General features: G+C 40.8%; 1 protein-coding gene and 1 long non-coding RNA gene across 2 annotated transcripts in view; one reads left to right on the plus strand and one right to left on the minus strand.

Annotated features, from left to right (window-relative positions):
• The window catches only part of TOP1 (topoisomerase (DNA) I), an 89431-nt gene that overhangs the window by 71684 nt on the left and 1993 nt on the right, over positions 1–15754 (plus strand). Inside the window, exons 14-20 of the mRNA XM_021078395.1 lie at positions 6666–6809; positions 7857–8042; positions 9048–9116; positions 9783–9897; positions 11261–11388; positions 15011–15105; positions 15323–15472. Coding sequence (XP_020934054.1) covers positions 6666–6809; positions 7857–8042; positions 9048–9116; positions 9783–9897; positions 11261–11388; positions 15011–15105; positions 15323–15472 — 887 coding nt within the window. The remainder of the gene's footprint in view (positions 1–6665; positions 6810–7856; positions 8043–9047; positions 9117–9782; positions 9898–11260; positions 11389–15010; positions 15106–15322; positions 15473–15754) is intronic.
• LOC110257501 lies at positions 10935–15331 on the minus strand. Its single transcript, XR_002340161.1, has 2 exons — positions 14885–15331; positions 10935–11519 (listed from the first exon to the last, which is right to left on the minus strand). It is a non-coding gene; the product is annotated as an uncharacterized LOC110257501 (long non-coding RNA).

The raw sequence follows: 15754 nt of genomic DNA on the forward strand, positions 1-15754 counted from the left end.
GATATTGGATCTACTACAGTGTATTTTTGTGTATAGTATGGGGTTGAGATCTAATATATTTTTTCCAAATGCATAATCAATTTTCATAGAACTCTTTAGTTATGTTACCTCTCTGCCAAATACCAAATTTCTACAAACATATTATACTCTTTCTGGGATCTGTCTTGTTTAACTTGTCTGTTTCTTCGTCATTAGCTTACTGTTTTAACTACTGTAGCTTTACAAAGCCCCACTCTTGAGTAGGACAGGTTTCTTTTGTCTTGTTCTTTGAAATTGTCTTTGCTTTCTGCCATTTCACATTAATTTTGAGATAAATTTGTCAAGTCCTAATGAAGAGTATTGAGATTTTTTATAAGATTGCATTGAATTTATAGATTAATGGGGGGAAGTATTGAGATTATTTTATTGTCTTCCAATCTGTGGACATGTTATACCTCTCTATTAATTCATGTCTTTGAATGTATCCTTTAATACTGTTTTGTAATTTTCTCCACGAAGGTTTTACACTTTTGTAAATACTTTTTTCATAGAAATCTTAAAGTTTTTTGTGCTAGTGAAAAAAGATTTTTTCTAATACATTTCTGTTTGTTATTACTGGAGTGGTAATGCTGTTGCTTTTTTAATATTGATTTTGTGTCTGACAACATTGCTGAACTCTTAAAACGTGCCTGTTTTTTGGAATTTCTATATAGACTGATAATCTATAAATAGAAATGGTTTGAATTCTTTATTTCCAGTTCTTTCACTTCACATTTCTTAAGTCTTACTTTTTATTTTAAGAAACATAATCATCCATTAAATGTTAACTTTTCTTTAGCCAGCTGGTTGTCACAGTCAAGTATTTGATTAATTTCTGTACTCAATATCTTTTTCCTGGGTTTACTTGTTGAAAATACCCTTTACTGTTTGAGTTTCCATAGGTGGAATATTCTTCCCTTTTTACCTGAAAGTGTCTTTATTTTCTATTCTCATAATCCATCTTTTCTCCAGTGAAGAATGCATTTTTTTTTTTTTTTTGTCCTTTTGAGTAGATGTTACATTTTATTTACTTGAAAGTCTTTCTCTGATTGTTATTTAAAATGTTACCTGAGTGGAGTTCCTGTTGTGGCTCAGCAGGTTACAAACCCAACTTGTATCCATGAGGATGCAGGTTCTATCCCTGGTCTCATTCAGTGGGTTAAGGATCCAGCATTGCTGTGAGCTGTGGTGTAGGTCACAGATATGGCTCAGATCTGGCATTGATGTGGCTGTGACTGTGATGTAGGCCAGCAGCTGCAGCTCCAATTCAACCCCTAGCCTGGAAATTTCCATATGCTGAAAGTGTGGCCCTTGAAAAGAATGAATAAATAGATAAATCAATAAATAAAATGTTACCTAAAGTGAATTGATGTATTACTGTTTTTCTAATCCATTTCCCTCATATATTTTGGAATTTGTTTATAAGCCCTTTTGACTGAGAGGTAGTTTTTTTCTGTGTACCATTCCCTTTTGCTCCTCTTTGCTTTCCTCTGCTCAGTTCTCCTTTCTTAGAAGGGAGTCTTCTAGCCTAGCTCAGCCCAAACTAACACAGTCCCTGGCTTCAGGTCATTCCTTTCTTGTATGGAGCACTTTCATTGCTACATGTTTGGAGTAAAGTGATTAAAGCATGGATTCAGTGACCTGATCTGACCCAAAGGTTTATAAACAGTAAGTGTTTTTGTCATAAAGAGTGAAGGGTGGTAATTGGTGGTTTTACCTCATGGAGGACTTTAGGTCCAACTTATGCGAGGCTACTACTACCATCATGGAGTTTTGTTCTACACCTTTCTTTTCAGCCTTTAGCAATTTCTCCTGATTATTTGCTTGTTCTTATTATTTGTGTTTTGCTCATTCACTTCCCCCAGGTAATATTGTTACACATTTCTACTCCATCTCTCCTCAATTAAAAAATTTAGTTCATGGAGTTCTCTGTGGCACAGCAGGTTGAGGATTGGGCATTGTCTCTGTAGCGGCTTGGGGTCACTGCTGTGGTGCGGAATTAGTCCCTGGCCCAGGAACTTCGACATGCCTTGGGTGTGCAAAAGAAAAAAAAAGAAAAAGAAAGAAGTAAAAAAGAAATTTAGTTTCAACAGGATGTGACTTACAGATTTTTGACAATTTAATAATTTTGGTTAGTTGGAGTTCCCATCATGGCGCAGCAGAAACGAATCCGACTAGGAATCATAAGGTTGCCGGTTCAATCCCTGGCCTCGCTCAGTGGGTAAAGGATCCGGCATTGCAGTGAGCTGTGGTGTAGGTCACAGATGCTGCTTGGATCTTGCATTGCTGTGGCTGTGTCGTAGGCTGACAGCTGTAGCTGATTGGACCCCTAGCCTGGGAACCTGCATATGCTGAAGGTGTGGCCCTAAAAAGCAAAAAAAATAAAATAAAAAATTAATTTTAAAAAATTAAAAAAAAAAAAAGATTGGTCAAAGGTTTAAAAAAAAAAAAAAAAAAAAAAGCACAGCTGAAGTGTGTCCCTTTGATGTATCCTGTCCTTGCTCTCTTTCTAGAAACTTGGATTGCCTACATATGGTGACAGCTAGGGTGACACTGCTGCTAGTCTCACAGGTCATTGAAAGGATCAGGACTTTCTAGAGCCACAGTAACACATGCTCCAGCTACTGAAAAGATTGTTCGGAGCTCATTTACATCTTTGTATGCTCATGGTTTGTTCTGCTTTTTTCCCCAGGATTTCCATTGTACAGACATCTTCTTGCAAGTGTTTCCATTCCCTTCCTCTTCCCCTCTGTACCTTGTGCCTGTAGAATGTGAAATAGCAGGGAATTGACAGCCAGCCTTCTGGAACCTGTAATTTCAACAAAACTCTGATCCCAGATAAAACCATGGATCCAGAGGTTACAAAAGGAACTGCTTGTAGTAGGTACTTAGCTGCTAAGTCCAACCCCTACCAAGCATTATCTAGTCTTATAACCTGGGGAAGTAGCCCTTAGTTAAAGTAAGACTCTTCAAACCAGTCTTAACTTCACAAACAAAATTTACCATTTTTCTTTTAAATGATATCAGATATCATTGCTATCACATTGCATTCAATCATACTAAAATAGGAGGCAAACAGACTCTCTCGTCCTGCCCACTGCTTCCCTTAGCAGTATATTCAGTAAATCTCTTCTGATCTTCAAAACAAACAACAACAAAACACACTAAAATATTCTCAGTGCTAAATACATACTTCTGCATTTTCTCTCTTCAGAACCTATAATTCTGGAGTGTCAAAGATGTATGTGCCTACAACCTTCTAAATGTAACCATCTGGGGATTAAAGGGCTGGATTGAAGGGAAAAGTCTTTATACAACTTTATAGTCTTGGGAAGCTATGACTCTAGCAAGTTGTATTAGAAGGAGAAAATAAGACATGCTTATTTTTTTAAAAAAATCACATTCTGAACCTGACTTCTTAGTATATACAGTTCTAAATTTTAAAGTGTAAGAACTAGAACATTAAAGCTTCTAGATGATATCATGGTATAACATCTTCATGACCTTGGAGCAGGTTTCTTAGGACACAAACACTAACAATAAATAGTTGATAAAGTGGACTTTATTAAAATTAAAAATGTATGTGCACCAGAGGACACTAAACATAAAATATACAAGTTACAGACCCAGAGAAAAACATTTGCAATGTGTTTATCTGCAAAAGACTTGTATCCAAAATATACAGAGAATTCCTACCATTCAATAATAAAAAGACAAACCTTCCCATAAAAAAAGAGCAAAAGATTTGAACAGATGCTTTAGAAGATAATGAGGAAGGGGAATTCCCATCATGGTTCAGCAGAAACGAATCTGACTAGCATCCATGAGGACACAGGTTTGATCCCTGGCCTTGCTTAATGGGTTAAGGATCTGGTGGTGGTCATGAGCTGTGGTGTAGGTCTCAAACATGGCTCGGATCTGATGTTACTGTGGCTGTGTTGTAGGCCTGCAGCTACAGCTCCTATTCGACCCCCTAGCCTGGAAGGGAACCTCCATATGCTGTGGGTATGGCCCTAAAAAGACCAAAAACAAACAAACAAACAAAAAAATAGCGGAATGGCCAATAAATAAGCACTGAGAAAGATTGAGAAACATCACTAATTATCAGTGGAATGCAGATTTAAACCACAATGAGATTGAGATACTAATTCCAGTTCTAAGTATTATTTCACCAAATAAAATGAAAACATGTCCACAAAAAGACTCATACAACAATGCCCATTATGCTGTATTTATGCGATTCCAAAATTGGAAACGTCCCAGGGGTCTATCATCAGAATAAACACATTACGATATAGTCAAACATACTAAACATAGACACAGAATGTACCATATATGTTTATGTGTATGAGTGTGAGTGAAAGTAAAAGGAGTGAACTACTGATAAATAAAACAACATGGATGAATCTTCAAAATGTGTTGAGAAGCCAGACACAGGAGTCTAAACTTTATGATTCCATTTTTAGAATATTTTAGATTAGGCAAAGCTAATCTACAATAAAGAAATAAGATTAAAAGATCAGTAGTTGCTTAGTTGGTGATTAATGGGAAGGGTTATAAGGGAACTTTCTGGAATGATAGAAATATTCTTTATGTTGATGGGGTGTAGGTTACATGGCTCATGGATTGTCAGAACTGATCATACTGTATTCTTAAATCTGTATAACATAAAATCTTTGTAGAAGATTTATTCAGAATAAAAGACTGAATAGGAAGTATTGGAAGAAAATACTCTTATAGCTGAAAAGAATTTGAATATATAAAGACCTATAAAATTAATAAGATAAACATGTTTAAGAATGGGCATGTATGGAAAGCTGGTTGGATTTTGATTTTTAAACGTGGTATAAACACATAGGGTCAGTTTATTGTCTTTTGTTTAAATTATGTATATTTGGGATTCAGATTGCCATTCGCTCCCCAATTCTCTTCAGGAAAACTAAAGGCCGCAGGTATAAGCATACTTGCTAAAGGCCAGCCCTCCTGTGTTAGATCTCAACGAGGTGGCTTCTCCCACTGCCCCCCACCTATGTCCGTATTTGAGAGAATTCTGGATCCTTGTGCCAGGAACCTAGCCAACCTGTGAAGAAAAGTTGGTCCTGTGGTTATCCTCTGTGAGTGACGTGTTTGTTAGACAGTTTTTTAAACTTTGTTTCATTGGTATGACTAAGGAATGAGCAAATGTAATCCTACTGGACTTCAAAGACTGAAACTCAGGCTTTGGTAGACCTGTGGGCATCAGAGTGATGGGAGAGAGCCCATTCATGAACTGGAGACTGCTGAAGAAGATGAGCCTTTCGTGCCCAGTCTTTCGTGTGTGTGGAAGAACGGTTGTCAGGGAGATGTATTACTGACTTGTACATGAGGACAGCTTGTTTACTTATTCGCCCTCTTAAATGTCAGAACGTGCTTAGAAAAACCACTGAGAAATTTTCAGCTTCCCACTGTTGGGAAACAGAACTTGGATGTTTCTTCTGTATCACTCAGGTACTAAATCACTCATCCACAACAACAGGTAGTTACTGAACCTCTTGTTTTGCAGCCAAACAAGTACATGCAACCAGTCCACATATAGTTGTGGAAGAGTGCTGATGACACATTAGCAGAGCCAGGCAGGCTTTCATTTCTGAATGTTAGGAGCTCGAAGTAGAAGACATTTATTGCTCCATGTATCCCACACTCTTGCATGCTCAGAAGGCCAGTTACCTTGACCACGGTTCTTATGCCTCAAGGACCACATGTCTGTGTCAGAGGTAGCAATCACTGCAGCTCTCTTTGGTTGTGGGCTGGCTGGAGGAATTAAGAGCAGAGATTCTTGAGTTCTTAAATTCTGTTCTGTGTTCATGTCATGTGGTCTCTCTCAGGCTTTGTGATACTCCCTTGCCCTTTGGGATTTCTTGGATTCCCCCTCTTCCTTTCCTTTCTCATTTGACTTTATTATCAGTCTTTGCTTGTGAATCTGTTTCCATTCAACAAGGTAATAGAAATCTCCCATCACTGTTAGTTAGATTATTTTTTCACACCATTTTAAAAACCTTTTATTGGCTTTAGAATCAGTTTTTAAACCTGCCACAAAAAGCTCTAATGTTTAAAAAAAAAAAAAAAAAAAAGGCTTCCCAGTAACAGTATTTCTCTCAATCTCACCAGGAATATTTTTAAATGCCAAATTTTTTAAAATGGTGAATAATTATGGCTGTTCCTGGAAGTCATTGTGTTCCTTAGTAATTACATGTTGTAATCTTCAGTTCTGCTTCTTGACAGTGCTATCAAACTGTGAATGATTATCTTGAATTTAACGAAATTTAGTCCTAGTAGAAAACTGCTCTTGGGTCACAGATTCAGCAGCAAAGCTGTGATGCTGATATGAGAATAGGGATGTTTATATCCTTTGCGTTGAGAGAACTTAATTTTAGGGACATGTCATGTGTGCTTTTCTTAAGAACATAACACATTTTACAAAACGAATTCTTAGCAATCAGACAGTTGCTTGTCAGGGAAATGGCACAGTGTGAGTTCTCATCAAGTAAATGCCTTGCTTATCTTACATTCAAGTTCCATCTCTTTGACTCAGAGCTCTGAACTTGGGTGTTCAAAGTCTTTATTCCACTATGCCTAAGCATTCTACTTCTGGGGCTGGGTCTTTGCAGGGTGAGAAAGACTGGCAGAAATATGAGACTGCTCGGCGGCTGAAGAAGTGTGTGGACAAGATCCGGAACCAGTATAGAGAAGACTGGAAGTCCAAAGAGATGAAAGTCCGGCAGAGAGCTGTAGCCCTGTACTTCATTGACAAGGTGATAGCATCTTCCTGTCACGTCACCTACCGTGTTCAGCTTAACAAAGGTGGAGGGAGCATTTACGCCTCCAGACCCCTGAGAAGCAGTGACAGCCCGTGGTCCCAGTGGTCCTCTTCACCCCATCTCTGGTCCAGTAGGGAAGGTAGAGATGGAGGAAGGTGATCAGTGTCTGCTGCTGTCTAGATATAGTCTTCCTAATAGGATTTTCATGAATCTGAATGCGCCAGAAATACTGTGACATTTTCAAACTGTTGCTGACATGAGGCACTCCCCAAATTTTATATCACAACCTAACACCCATAAACATATTTGTGTTGGTAGGTGTGTAACTGAAACAAAAGTTGCACAAAATGATGCTTGGCCTTTGCTTATAAGCAGTGAATTCTGGTGTTTTTCAGTTTCTTGTTTTTAAAAAAGGATGGTTATAACCCTTAAAATTGGTTAAACAATCTGCCAGTGTATCCCATCTGCAGTTTGCAAGACAGTTCTCTGGAGATGGTTTCTCAGCACTCTTTTGGAAGAAAAAGATTTCATATTTTCCCCCAGTTTTGTACTGTGTATGTTTATTTTAACACAAGTTCTGAATTGTCTTAAAAATTAAGCAAAATTAAGAGACTAGCTTTTTGAGCCTGATCGCCCAGAATTTTTTTTTAAAAAATGTTCTTTCTTCCATCCCCATTTAAGAGGACAGAGTAAAGAGAAACTTAGATTTCTGTATTTCCTGAGGTTCTCTTGTGGTGCAGCAGGTTAAGGATCCAGTGTTCCTGCATCTGTGTTGCAGGTCTCAGCTGTGGCATGGGTTAGATCCCTGGCCCAGGAACTTTCACAGGTGAAAGATGTGCCCCCCACCCCCCCAAAAAAAGTCCTTGATTCTCCATAATTCATTTCATAAGGGAAGAAGCAATGCAAATCCAGAGTTCCCAGGCCCTTGCAGACTGATGCTCTGTCTCCAAAGAGAATGGGGAGAGTTTCCTAGAGATCCTGTGAGATTCAAGTTTCTGCATGCTCATCTTTTTCTTTTTCCCTTCTTTCCTCCCTGGACAGCTTGCTCTGCGAGCAGGCAATGAGAAGGAGGAAGGAGAAACCGCGGACACTGTGGGTTGCTGCTCGCTTCGTGTGGAGCACATTAACCTGCACCCAGAGTTGGATGGTCAGGAATATGTGGTAGAGTTTGACTTCCTTGGGAAGGACTCAATCAGATACTATAACAAAGTCCCCGTTGAGAAACGAGTAAGTTAACATGGCCTGAGCTCCCTGGCCTGTTTTTTCATCCATTATTCAACAATCATTTTTTTGCCAGCTTTTCCTGTGCTCTGTGCTTTGCTGAACACTAGAAAAAAGTGACTTGAAAGAGAGGGAAGGGGTATTGTTTGGTGTCCTGTGTCCCTCCTTTTAGTCCTTGATTCTCATCATAAATTGCATGTAAGGTTTATTCCATCATGTTATTTTAATGATTTAACCACACTTCAATACCCTCTGGTCATGATGCACATATGTCAGCCTTGTAGCTTTCCTCAGCTTTCTCCCTACTCCTGATTCAGCCCTTGAGTCCCTGGATCTCTAAGTCTATAGCTCAAGAGGGTGCTGCAGTACTGCGGTCTCCCCAGCAGTATTGGGCTTAAACTAGAGACCTACAGAGTGCCAGGACCCCAGTAGTCTAGCCCATCAGCAGTCTGATGGTTCGTCAGTAATTAGATTTTGCTGGCTGTGGAAATGCTGTAGATTAAATGAAGCTAAAGAGATCTGACAAAATATCTGAACTTAGATTGGATTCCATACTGGGGAGGTAAAGAACATCATTGGGACAACTGACAAAATTGGAATATGGGCAATAGATTAGATAAAAGTATGTCTCAATATAAATTTATAAAGCTGATAAATACCATGTGTATAAGGGGGTATCTCTGTTCTTAGGTAATACATGAAATATTCAAGGGTAAATGGCCATAATATATGTAGGTTCCCAGAAATGGTTCACAGCAAATAATTGTGCATGTACACACATAGATGTAGAAGGAAGTAAGTATACATGTGCACTGCACAGATAGGAAGTGAGATAAAATGTTAATGGTAGGTGAATCTGAGGAAAAGATACGGTGTTCTTTGTGGGGTTTGTTTTTTATTTTCCTTTTTTAGCTTGCTAGCTTTTGTTAAGTGATTATTATTTTATAATAATTACTATTTTCAAAGTAAAGGTTTTAAAAATAATAATAAGGCTCTGCTTATTTCTTTTAGGTTTTTAAGAACTTACAGCTATTTATGGAGAATAAACAGCCTGAGGATGATCTTTTTGATAGACTCAATGTAAGTGGACAGAGTGCACAGGGTTGCAGAGGGGCCCGGCCAGAGCCTCCCAAGCTCCTTAAAGGAGAGGTCTTCCTGAGGGTCCCTGGGGCTCTCCCCTCAGCCTGTCCTGGGGCATCCTGTATACCCTCTCTCTCAGGCACACAGCAAATCCATGGTTGAAGATCCGGTGGGGGTGGGAGGTGGGGCGTGACCCCTGCCCGTTATCCTCCTCTGGCTCCTGCAGAACTGTTCCTTGGCTGGATGTTAAGCCACCTTTGCCAGAGACCCAAGTTTTATGGATTGCCGACAGGGGCTTCCTCTCTGCTCTAAAAATACCTGCATTTTGTGTTTTATATCTGTGATTTTAAAGCTCACAGAATGAAGATACAGTACTGTGATGTTCTGTTAAATTGGAAAGAGTCTCTGAGATCTTAATAGGGAAGGTACATTTGCTTTATTGGCCTGCTTAAGATTGGAGTGCTTCTTAGGGAGATACTCTGTATTCTGGAATTCTTTTCCCTTTTCCTGACCAACCCCCCCCCGGGGGGGGGGGCAGAGCAGTGAGCTTGGCAAGGTTGTGATGGCACTGGCATAAATATCTAGAGCTTGCCAGAAAGGCCAGGATGGTATGGCTTTTACCTAAATCCCATCGGTAAAAGCCTTTTGTTGCTTTGTCTCCCCCAGACTGGTATTCTAAATAAGCATCTTCAGGATCTCATGGAGGGCTTGACAGCCAAGGTGTTCCGTACATACAACGCTTCCATCACGCTACAACAGCAGCTAAAGGAACTCACAGCTCGTAAGTACTATTTGGCTAGACAGGGCCCACAGCCTTAACTAACGCTGTCCAGTATCTTATGCAGCTAAGTTGTAATTCTGCTTTTCCTCCTTGACATTGTGACTGGAAATTCCCCCCCCCCACACACACACACTTCTAACAGAGGGCTAAGGCTTAGTTGTGTAAACGTAGAACAGTGCTACTTGCCAAATTTCTACTCTAGCTTCTAGATTAGTTTTATGGATTGCCGACAGGGGCTTCCTCTCTGCTCTAAAAATACCTGCATTTTGTGTTTTATATCTGTGATTTTAAAGCTCACAGAATGAAGATACAGTACTGTGATGTTCTGTTAAATTGGAAAGAGTAAAGTTGTCATGGTTACTAAAACAACATAGTGGCAAATCCCTTCCCTGAGGTGTCTGTCCTTTTTTTCCCCTTTAGAATAGATAGTATTCTCCTAAAAACTAGCTGCAGATGGTACCACCAAGATCTCCAAGCTTTCTTCCGTGAAGTCTAGTCACTGCTAAATTTCCACTGTCCTCTAGAAATATTTCAGATGGTATTAGAAAGTGGCAATCAGGGGTTCCCTAGTGGCTCAATGGGTAAGTTAAGGATCCAGAGTTGTCACTGCTGTGGCTCAGGTTGCTGCTGTGGTATCAATTCGATCCCTGGCCTGGGAACAGCTGTGGCCAAAAAAAAAGGAAAAGAAAAATGGTATTCAGAACATCAAAGATGGGTATGTTGATGGTATTTTATTTTATTTTTTGTCTTTTCTAAGGCCACACCGGCGGCATATGGAGGTTCCCAGGCTACGGGTCTAATCAGAGCTATTGCTGCCGACCTATGCCAGAGCCACAGCAACATGGGGATCCGAGCCCGTCTGCAACCTACACCACAGCTCACGGCAACACCGGATCCTTAACCCACTGAGCGAGGCCAGGGGTGGGACGCGCAACCTCATGGTTCCTAGTCGGGTTCATTAACCACTGAACCAGACAGGAACTCCTGTTGACGGTATTTTAGAGAGGGATAAAGAATACTATATGGCACAAAAACACTTCTTGGATGACACTTTTTATTTTTCTTATTGAAAGATACAGTACTTTGTGGTTTTAAAATGTAAAATTTATAGTGCCTTTGTCTTACTTTCCTCTATACACTTTCTCTGTCCCAATGCCATATTTTCTTCAGGCTACTTTGAGTGGTTAGATGGGGGAGCACTGAGGCAAGCAGATGATTCTGTTGACTCAGATTCTGACCTTGTGCCAACTTGAGCTGATCATCTGCGCTAGATGAGGACCAGTTAATAGTGAGGATGAAGCACTGGGTATTATTTCTTGTTATACACACTGACTCTTTTATTACCATGTTTCTTTCTTCACAGCTGATGAAAACATCCCAGCAAAGATCCTATCTTATAACCGTGCCAACCGAGCTGTTGCAATTCTTTGTAACCATCAGAGGGCACCACCAAAAACTTTTGAGAAGTCCATGATGAACTTGCAGACTAAGGTATCTTGGATCTGGATGGCGGGATAGCAAAATGAAGAAAACCGTATCTGCTGTGGGCATTTATACTCCACCCTTCTGAGCTGGGGTATTAGACGGCCAGTTCTGGGTCCATTCTAGAAGAACGGTTCATGCTAAAGATAAAAAAATGGAAATATGATAGTAGTTACCTCTAAGATACTGAGTATCAAGTACTCATTGTTCAGGAAGTCTATTATTTTGTGGACAAAAGTTCTACATTGACTACTTCCAATTTTTAAAAGCTAAATTTGATGTACCTTCTTTGATATAACTGCTAATTGTTGCTTCTATACATGAGGATAATAGATACAAAGATATCTTTACAAATCATTTCCACAGCTCAGAACTATTAACTGTATCCAAACTGGATTGTTTAAAATTGAAAAAATGATGAAACAATGATGTTTAATTTCCCCTAATCCTAGCATAACTATTTTTATTTTTACACATGCCACATGAATCACATTTTTATATAGCTCATCATCAAACATCTGTTGAATACCGGCTGTGTGCCAGAGCTGCTGACCTAGAAGAGAGACTTAGGTGCAAACAACTAGATGCTGTTCCTCTTCCATGTGCCTCTTTCCTTCCTCTGACTCTGCCTGGTACTGAGCTTTGAAGCTGCAAGGCACTTAATATTTGATGATGATCACTTCTGTGTTAGCAAACTAATCCATTCTGATGTACTAACCCACAATGAGAATTTGCAGCTATTTCACCACAAAGCAGACACATGGATTACAAAGTAAATCAATTATTTTGAAAATGTATTTACCAAAAGCCCAATAAAGTGATAGATGTGCTTCCTCACTAATTTACTAAATAAAATCTTAGGTGGGTCTCATAATTATTGTAAATGTCAGGGTAGTAATAATGATACTTTGATTTCAGCAACAATTGTAATATGATATGAAAATATATGTACCATCTATTGGTGACAAAATCTGGAGTTCCCGTTGTGGCTCAGTGGTTAACAAATCCAACTGGGAACCATGCAAGTTCCATCCCTGGCCTTTCTCAGTGGGTTACAGATCCGGCGTTGCCATGAGCTGTGGTGTAGGTTGCAGGCGCGGCTTGGATCCCGAGTTGCCGTGGCTCTGGCCTAGGCCGGCAGCTACAGCTCCGATTAGACCCCTAGCTTGGGAACCTCCATATGCTGCGGGTGCGGCCTTAGAAAAGACAAAAAATAAAATAAAAATATTGGTGACAAAAGCATAGTACTACTGATATTACAGTGGTGGTTGCTCACATTCACAACCAAAGAAATGATGAGTTTCAACTAAAGGTAAACTAAATTACAGATTGATTCTTTTCCATCTGTTCACAGAATTCTATACTTGAACTGGAGTTTAAAAACTGCTGGAGGAAGTTCCCTTGTGGCACAGTGGGCTAAGTATGCAGCATTGTCACTGCAGTAGTTCAGGTCACTGCTGTGGTACGGGTTTGATCCCTGGCCCGGGAACTTCCATGTGCCATGGGCATGGCCAAAAAAAATAAACTACTGCTAGAGTAAGAGTAACTACACATTTTCAGGCCCAGACTGTTTTCCTTCAGTTGAAATTTCCTCCATATAAATACCCAGGTGTAGTACATGAGGTCAGAAGACATACAACCTGCTGTTCATGCTACAGATACCATCTGGCTTTCCTGAAGGGATGCACATGTCCACAGTAAATAAACATGTCCATAGACATCCCAAATCCTTGGACCATGTGATTGGCAGGCAGAGAACTGTACAGACCGCCCATCCTAGCAACGTCCATTTGTTGCCACTCCTTAAATGGCGGTTGTCTGGTACCATTTGCTCTCCTTATGCAAGCCAGAAATACAAGCATGAATATTCAGGTGTTTTTTTACCTAATTCAGGAGATCTCTCCCTGGAGCATGAGGAGGCCTTTTGTTGGTCTCACTCTGGAACCACTGTTTGGACAGCCCAGGCTGCCTGCCAGACGAGCCCTCTAAGCCCAGGAACCCTCTCCCGTGTGCCCACAAAGCAAATACACGCCCCTGTTTGCCAAGTGAATCAATGGAGTCTTTGATGCTTTGAGAGAATTTGACACAGCCTGCCAATTTAGCATTCACAGAAATGGTTAAAAGATTGTGGTTTGCTGCATTTCTAGCCCAAGAAGAATCTGGCTAGTGGTGTCTGTGATGTTTTTGTATATAGAATCAGTTCCTTCAGCTTGACTTTGGACAACATAGATGTTGGAAGTAAGCCATTCATAGTAAAATGCATTTAATGATTCTCTCACAATGGTGGCCTCTGTTTCCAATCTTAGGCTGTGTGTGTAAATCTAACAGACAATTCTAGGCAAAGAGCAACAGCTCAGTGTGTGTGAGTCAGTCATGTAGTCACTCTGCAGAAGTTCCCCTTAACCTTAGAGGTTAGCAGGGTGATAGCAGGTCAGGGGTTGTCTTGCCCCCAGGGGCATAAGCTCACTGCTTTGGGGCTCTAGTTTGCTGTCTTCAAGCAGCAACTAAGAACTTTGTACCAGTTCTATCACACAAGAAAGGATATAACTGCCCTTTACTCTTCCTTTAAAGACTAGGTCTCCATGGGATTTCATTTGGAAAAAGAGCTTCACAGCTAAAAAAAGTTTTCAAATCTGTTTTGAGTGATAAATATTAATTTCCTTCCTACCCCAGCTTTCTCCCCTTTTAAAAACAGAATGTTACAGCCAGGCTGTACCATGTATTGGCTTGGAACAGACTAAACCAAGCTGTTTGGCTTTCTGGGTACCTTTTCTTCCCCCTTTTTACAGCTGCACTTGCGGCACATGAAAGTTTCCTGGCTAAGGGTCAAATCCGAGCTGCAGCTGCCGGCCTAATCCACAGCCACAGCAGCATTAGCTCTGAGCCGCATTTTCGACCCATGCTGCAGCTTGTGGCAACAGCAGAGCCTTAATCCACTGAGCAAGGCCAGGGATTGAACTTGCATCCTCACAGACCCTATGTCGGGTTCTCAACCCGATGAGCCACAGTGGGAACTCCGACTGGGTACCGTTTAATTGCCATTTTCTAGTCCCTTGGATAGTTTCTTGAGAAGTTGGCAGCTCCTTCTTAGAGTGATGGTAGAATCTGAGGAATGAGCTGGGCTCAGTGGATATAAGGACTCCGTCTCAGCTTCATAAAGAGTATCTCCTACGAATGTTCTTGGATGGAGGCTACAACCTGGCACAAGATCCGTTTGATAAACAGCTGTCATCTGTAGCCTTCCTCCCAGTATCTAAAACCAAAATGTTCTCTGAAAGATTAGCATCCACATTCCTGGTCCTAGTGGGTTCTTTTCCCTGAGCTTTTGGATTAAATGGGGTCCCTGGGTTACTGCTTGTAAAAACAAACAAACAAAACAAACAAAAAAAACACCTTATTTCTTCAGAGGTGTCTGAAGAACAGAAATGGCCAAAAAGCATCTGAATTCAGCACCTGCTGTGCGTCTACTCTGTGCCTTCATGAAACCACCTCTGGGTGTTTTTACCTGGCCACAAAGAGAGCCTGCTTGGTGGAGACAGCTTCCAGCTTCCATCTTCTCTGCAGGAGCTCTTCTTTTTTCTCTCTCAGCTTATTTCATTCCTAAGTCTTACTGTGGTTCTTCCCCACCCAGATTGATGCCAAGAAGGAACAGCTAGCAGATGCGCGGAGAGACCTGAAAAGTGCTAAAGCTGATGCCAAGGTCCTAAAGGATGCAAAGACCAAGAAGTATGTGCCTAGTGTGGTGTGAAGATGGGGGTTGGTTGAGGGAGAAAAATGGGCACAATATCAGCCAGAGGCCCCAGATTTTCTAAGGTTTCTGGGTGTTGTCTTTTAGAAATCTCTGTACCTGAGGCTTCTCTGCTTTTATTGCCCCTAACTGGCAGCATGGGGTTACAGTGTTCCTATCCAGAAGCAAGTTCTTGATAACTTCCTTTCTTCCCAGGGTGGTAGAGTCAAAGAAAAAGGCCGTGCAGAGACTGGAGGAGCAGCTGATGAAGCTCGAAGTTCAGGCCACAGACCGAGAGGAAAATAAACAAATTGCTTTGGGAACCTCCAAACTCAATTATCTGGACCCAAGGATCACCGTGGCTTGGTAAGCACTGTACCCTTGAACTCCACCTGCTAGCTTGAGAAGGGTGGTGGGGGTACTGGGCATTGTCAGCTTTCATGTGCCATTCCTGTGCTGTGCACCTAGAGGTGTCTTCTGCTGTGCACACTACAAATGCATTGGAACATCCTGGACAGGCCTAATGGTCAGTACTGTTAGGCCTCCCTGGAGTGTTTATACCTGTTAAGGCAGGTACCTCTTATGAAACTTTGGGACAAGAATGGAGACTCTCTTAGTCCCTATTGAAGGAAAAATAGTAAAGAGCCC

The sequence above is a fragment of the Sus scrofa genome, chromosome 17 (assembly GCF_000003025.6).
Source record: "Sus scrofa isolate TJ Tabasco breed Duroc chromosome 17, Sscrofa11.1, whole genome shotgun sequence".
NCBI classification, from domain to species: domain Eukaryota; kingdom Metazoa; phylum Chordata; class Mammalia; order Artiodactyla; family Suidae; genus Sus; species Sus scrofa.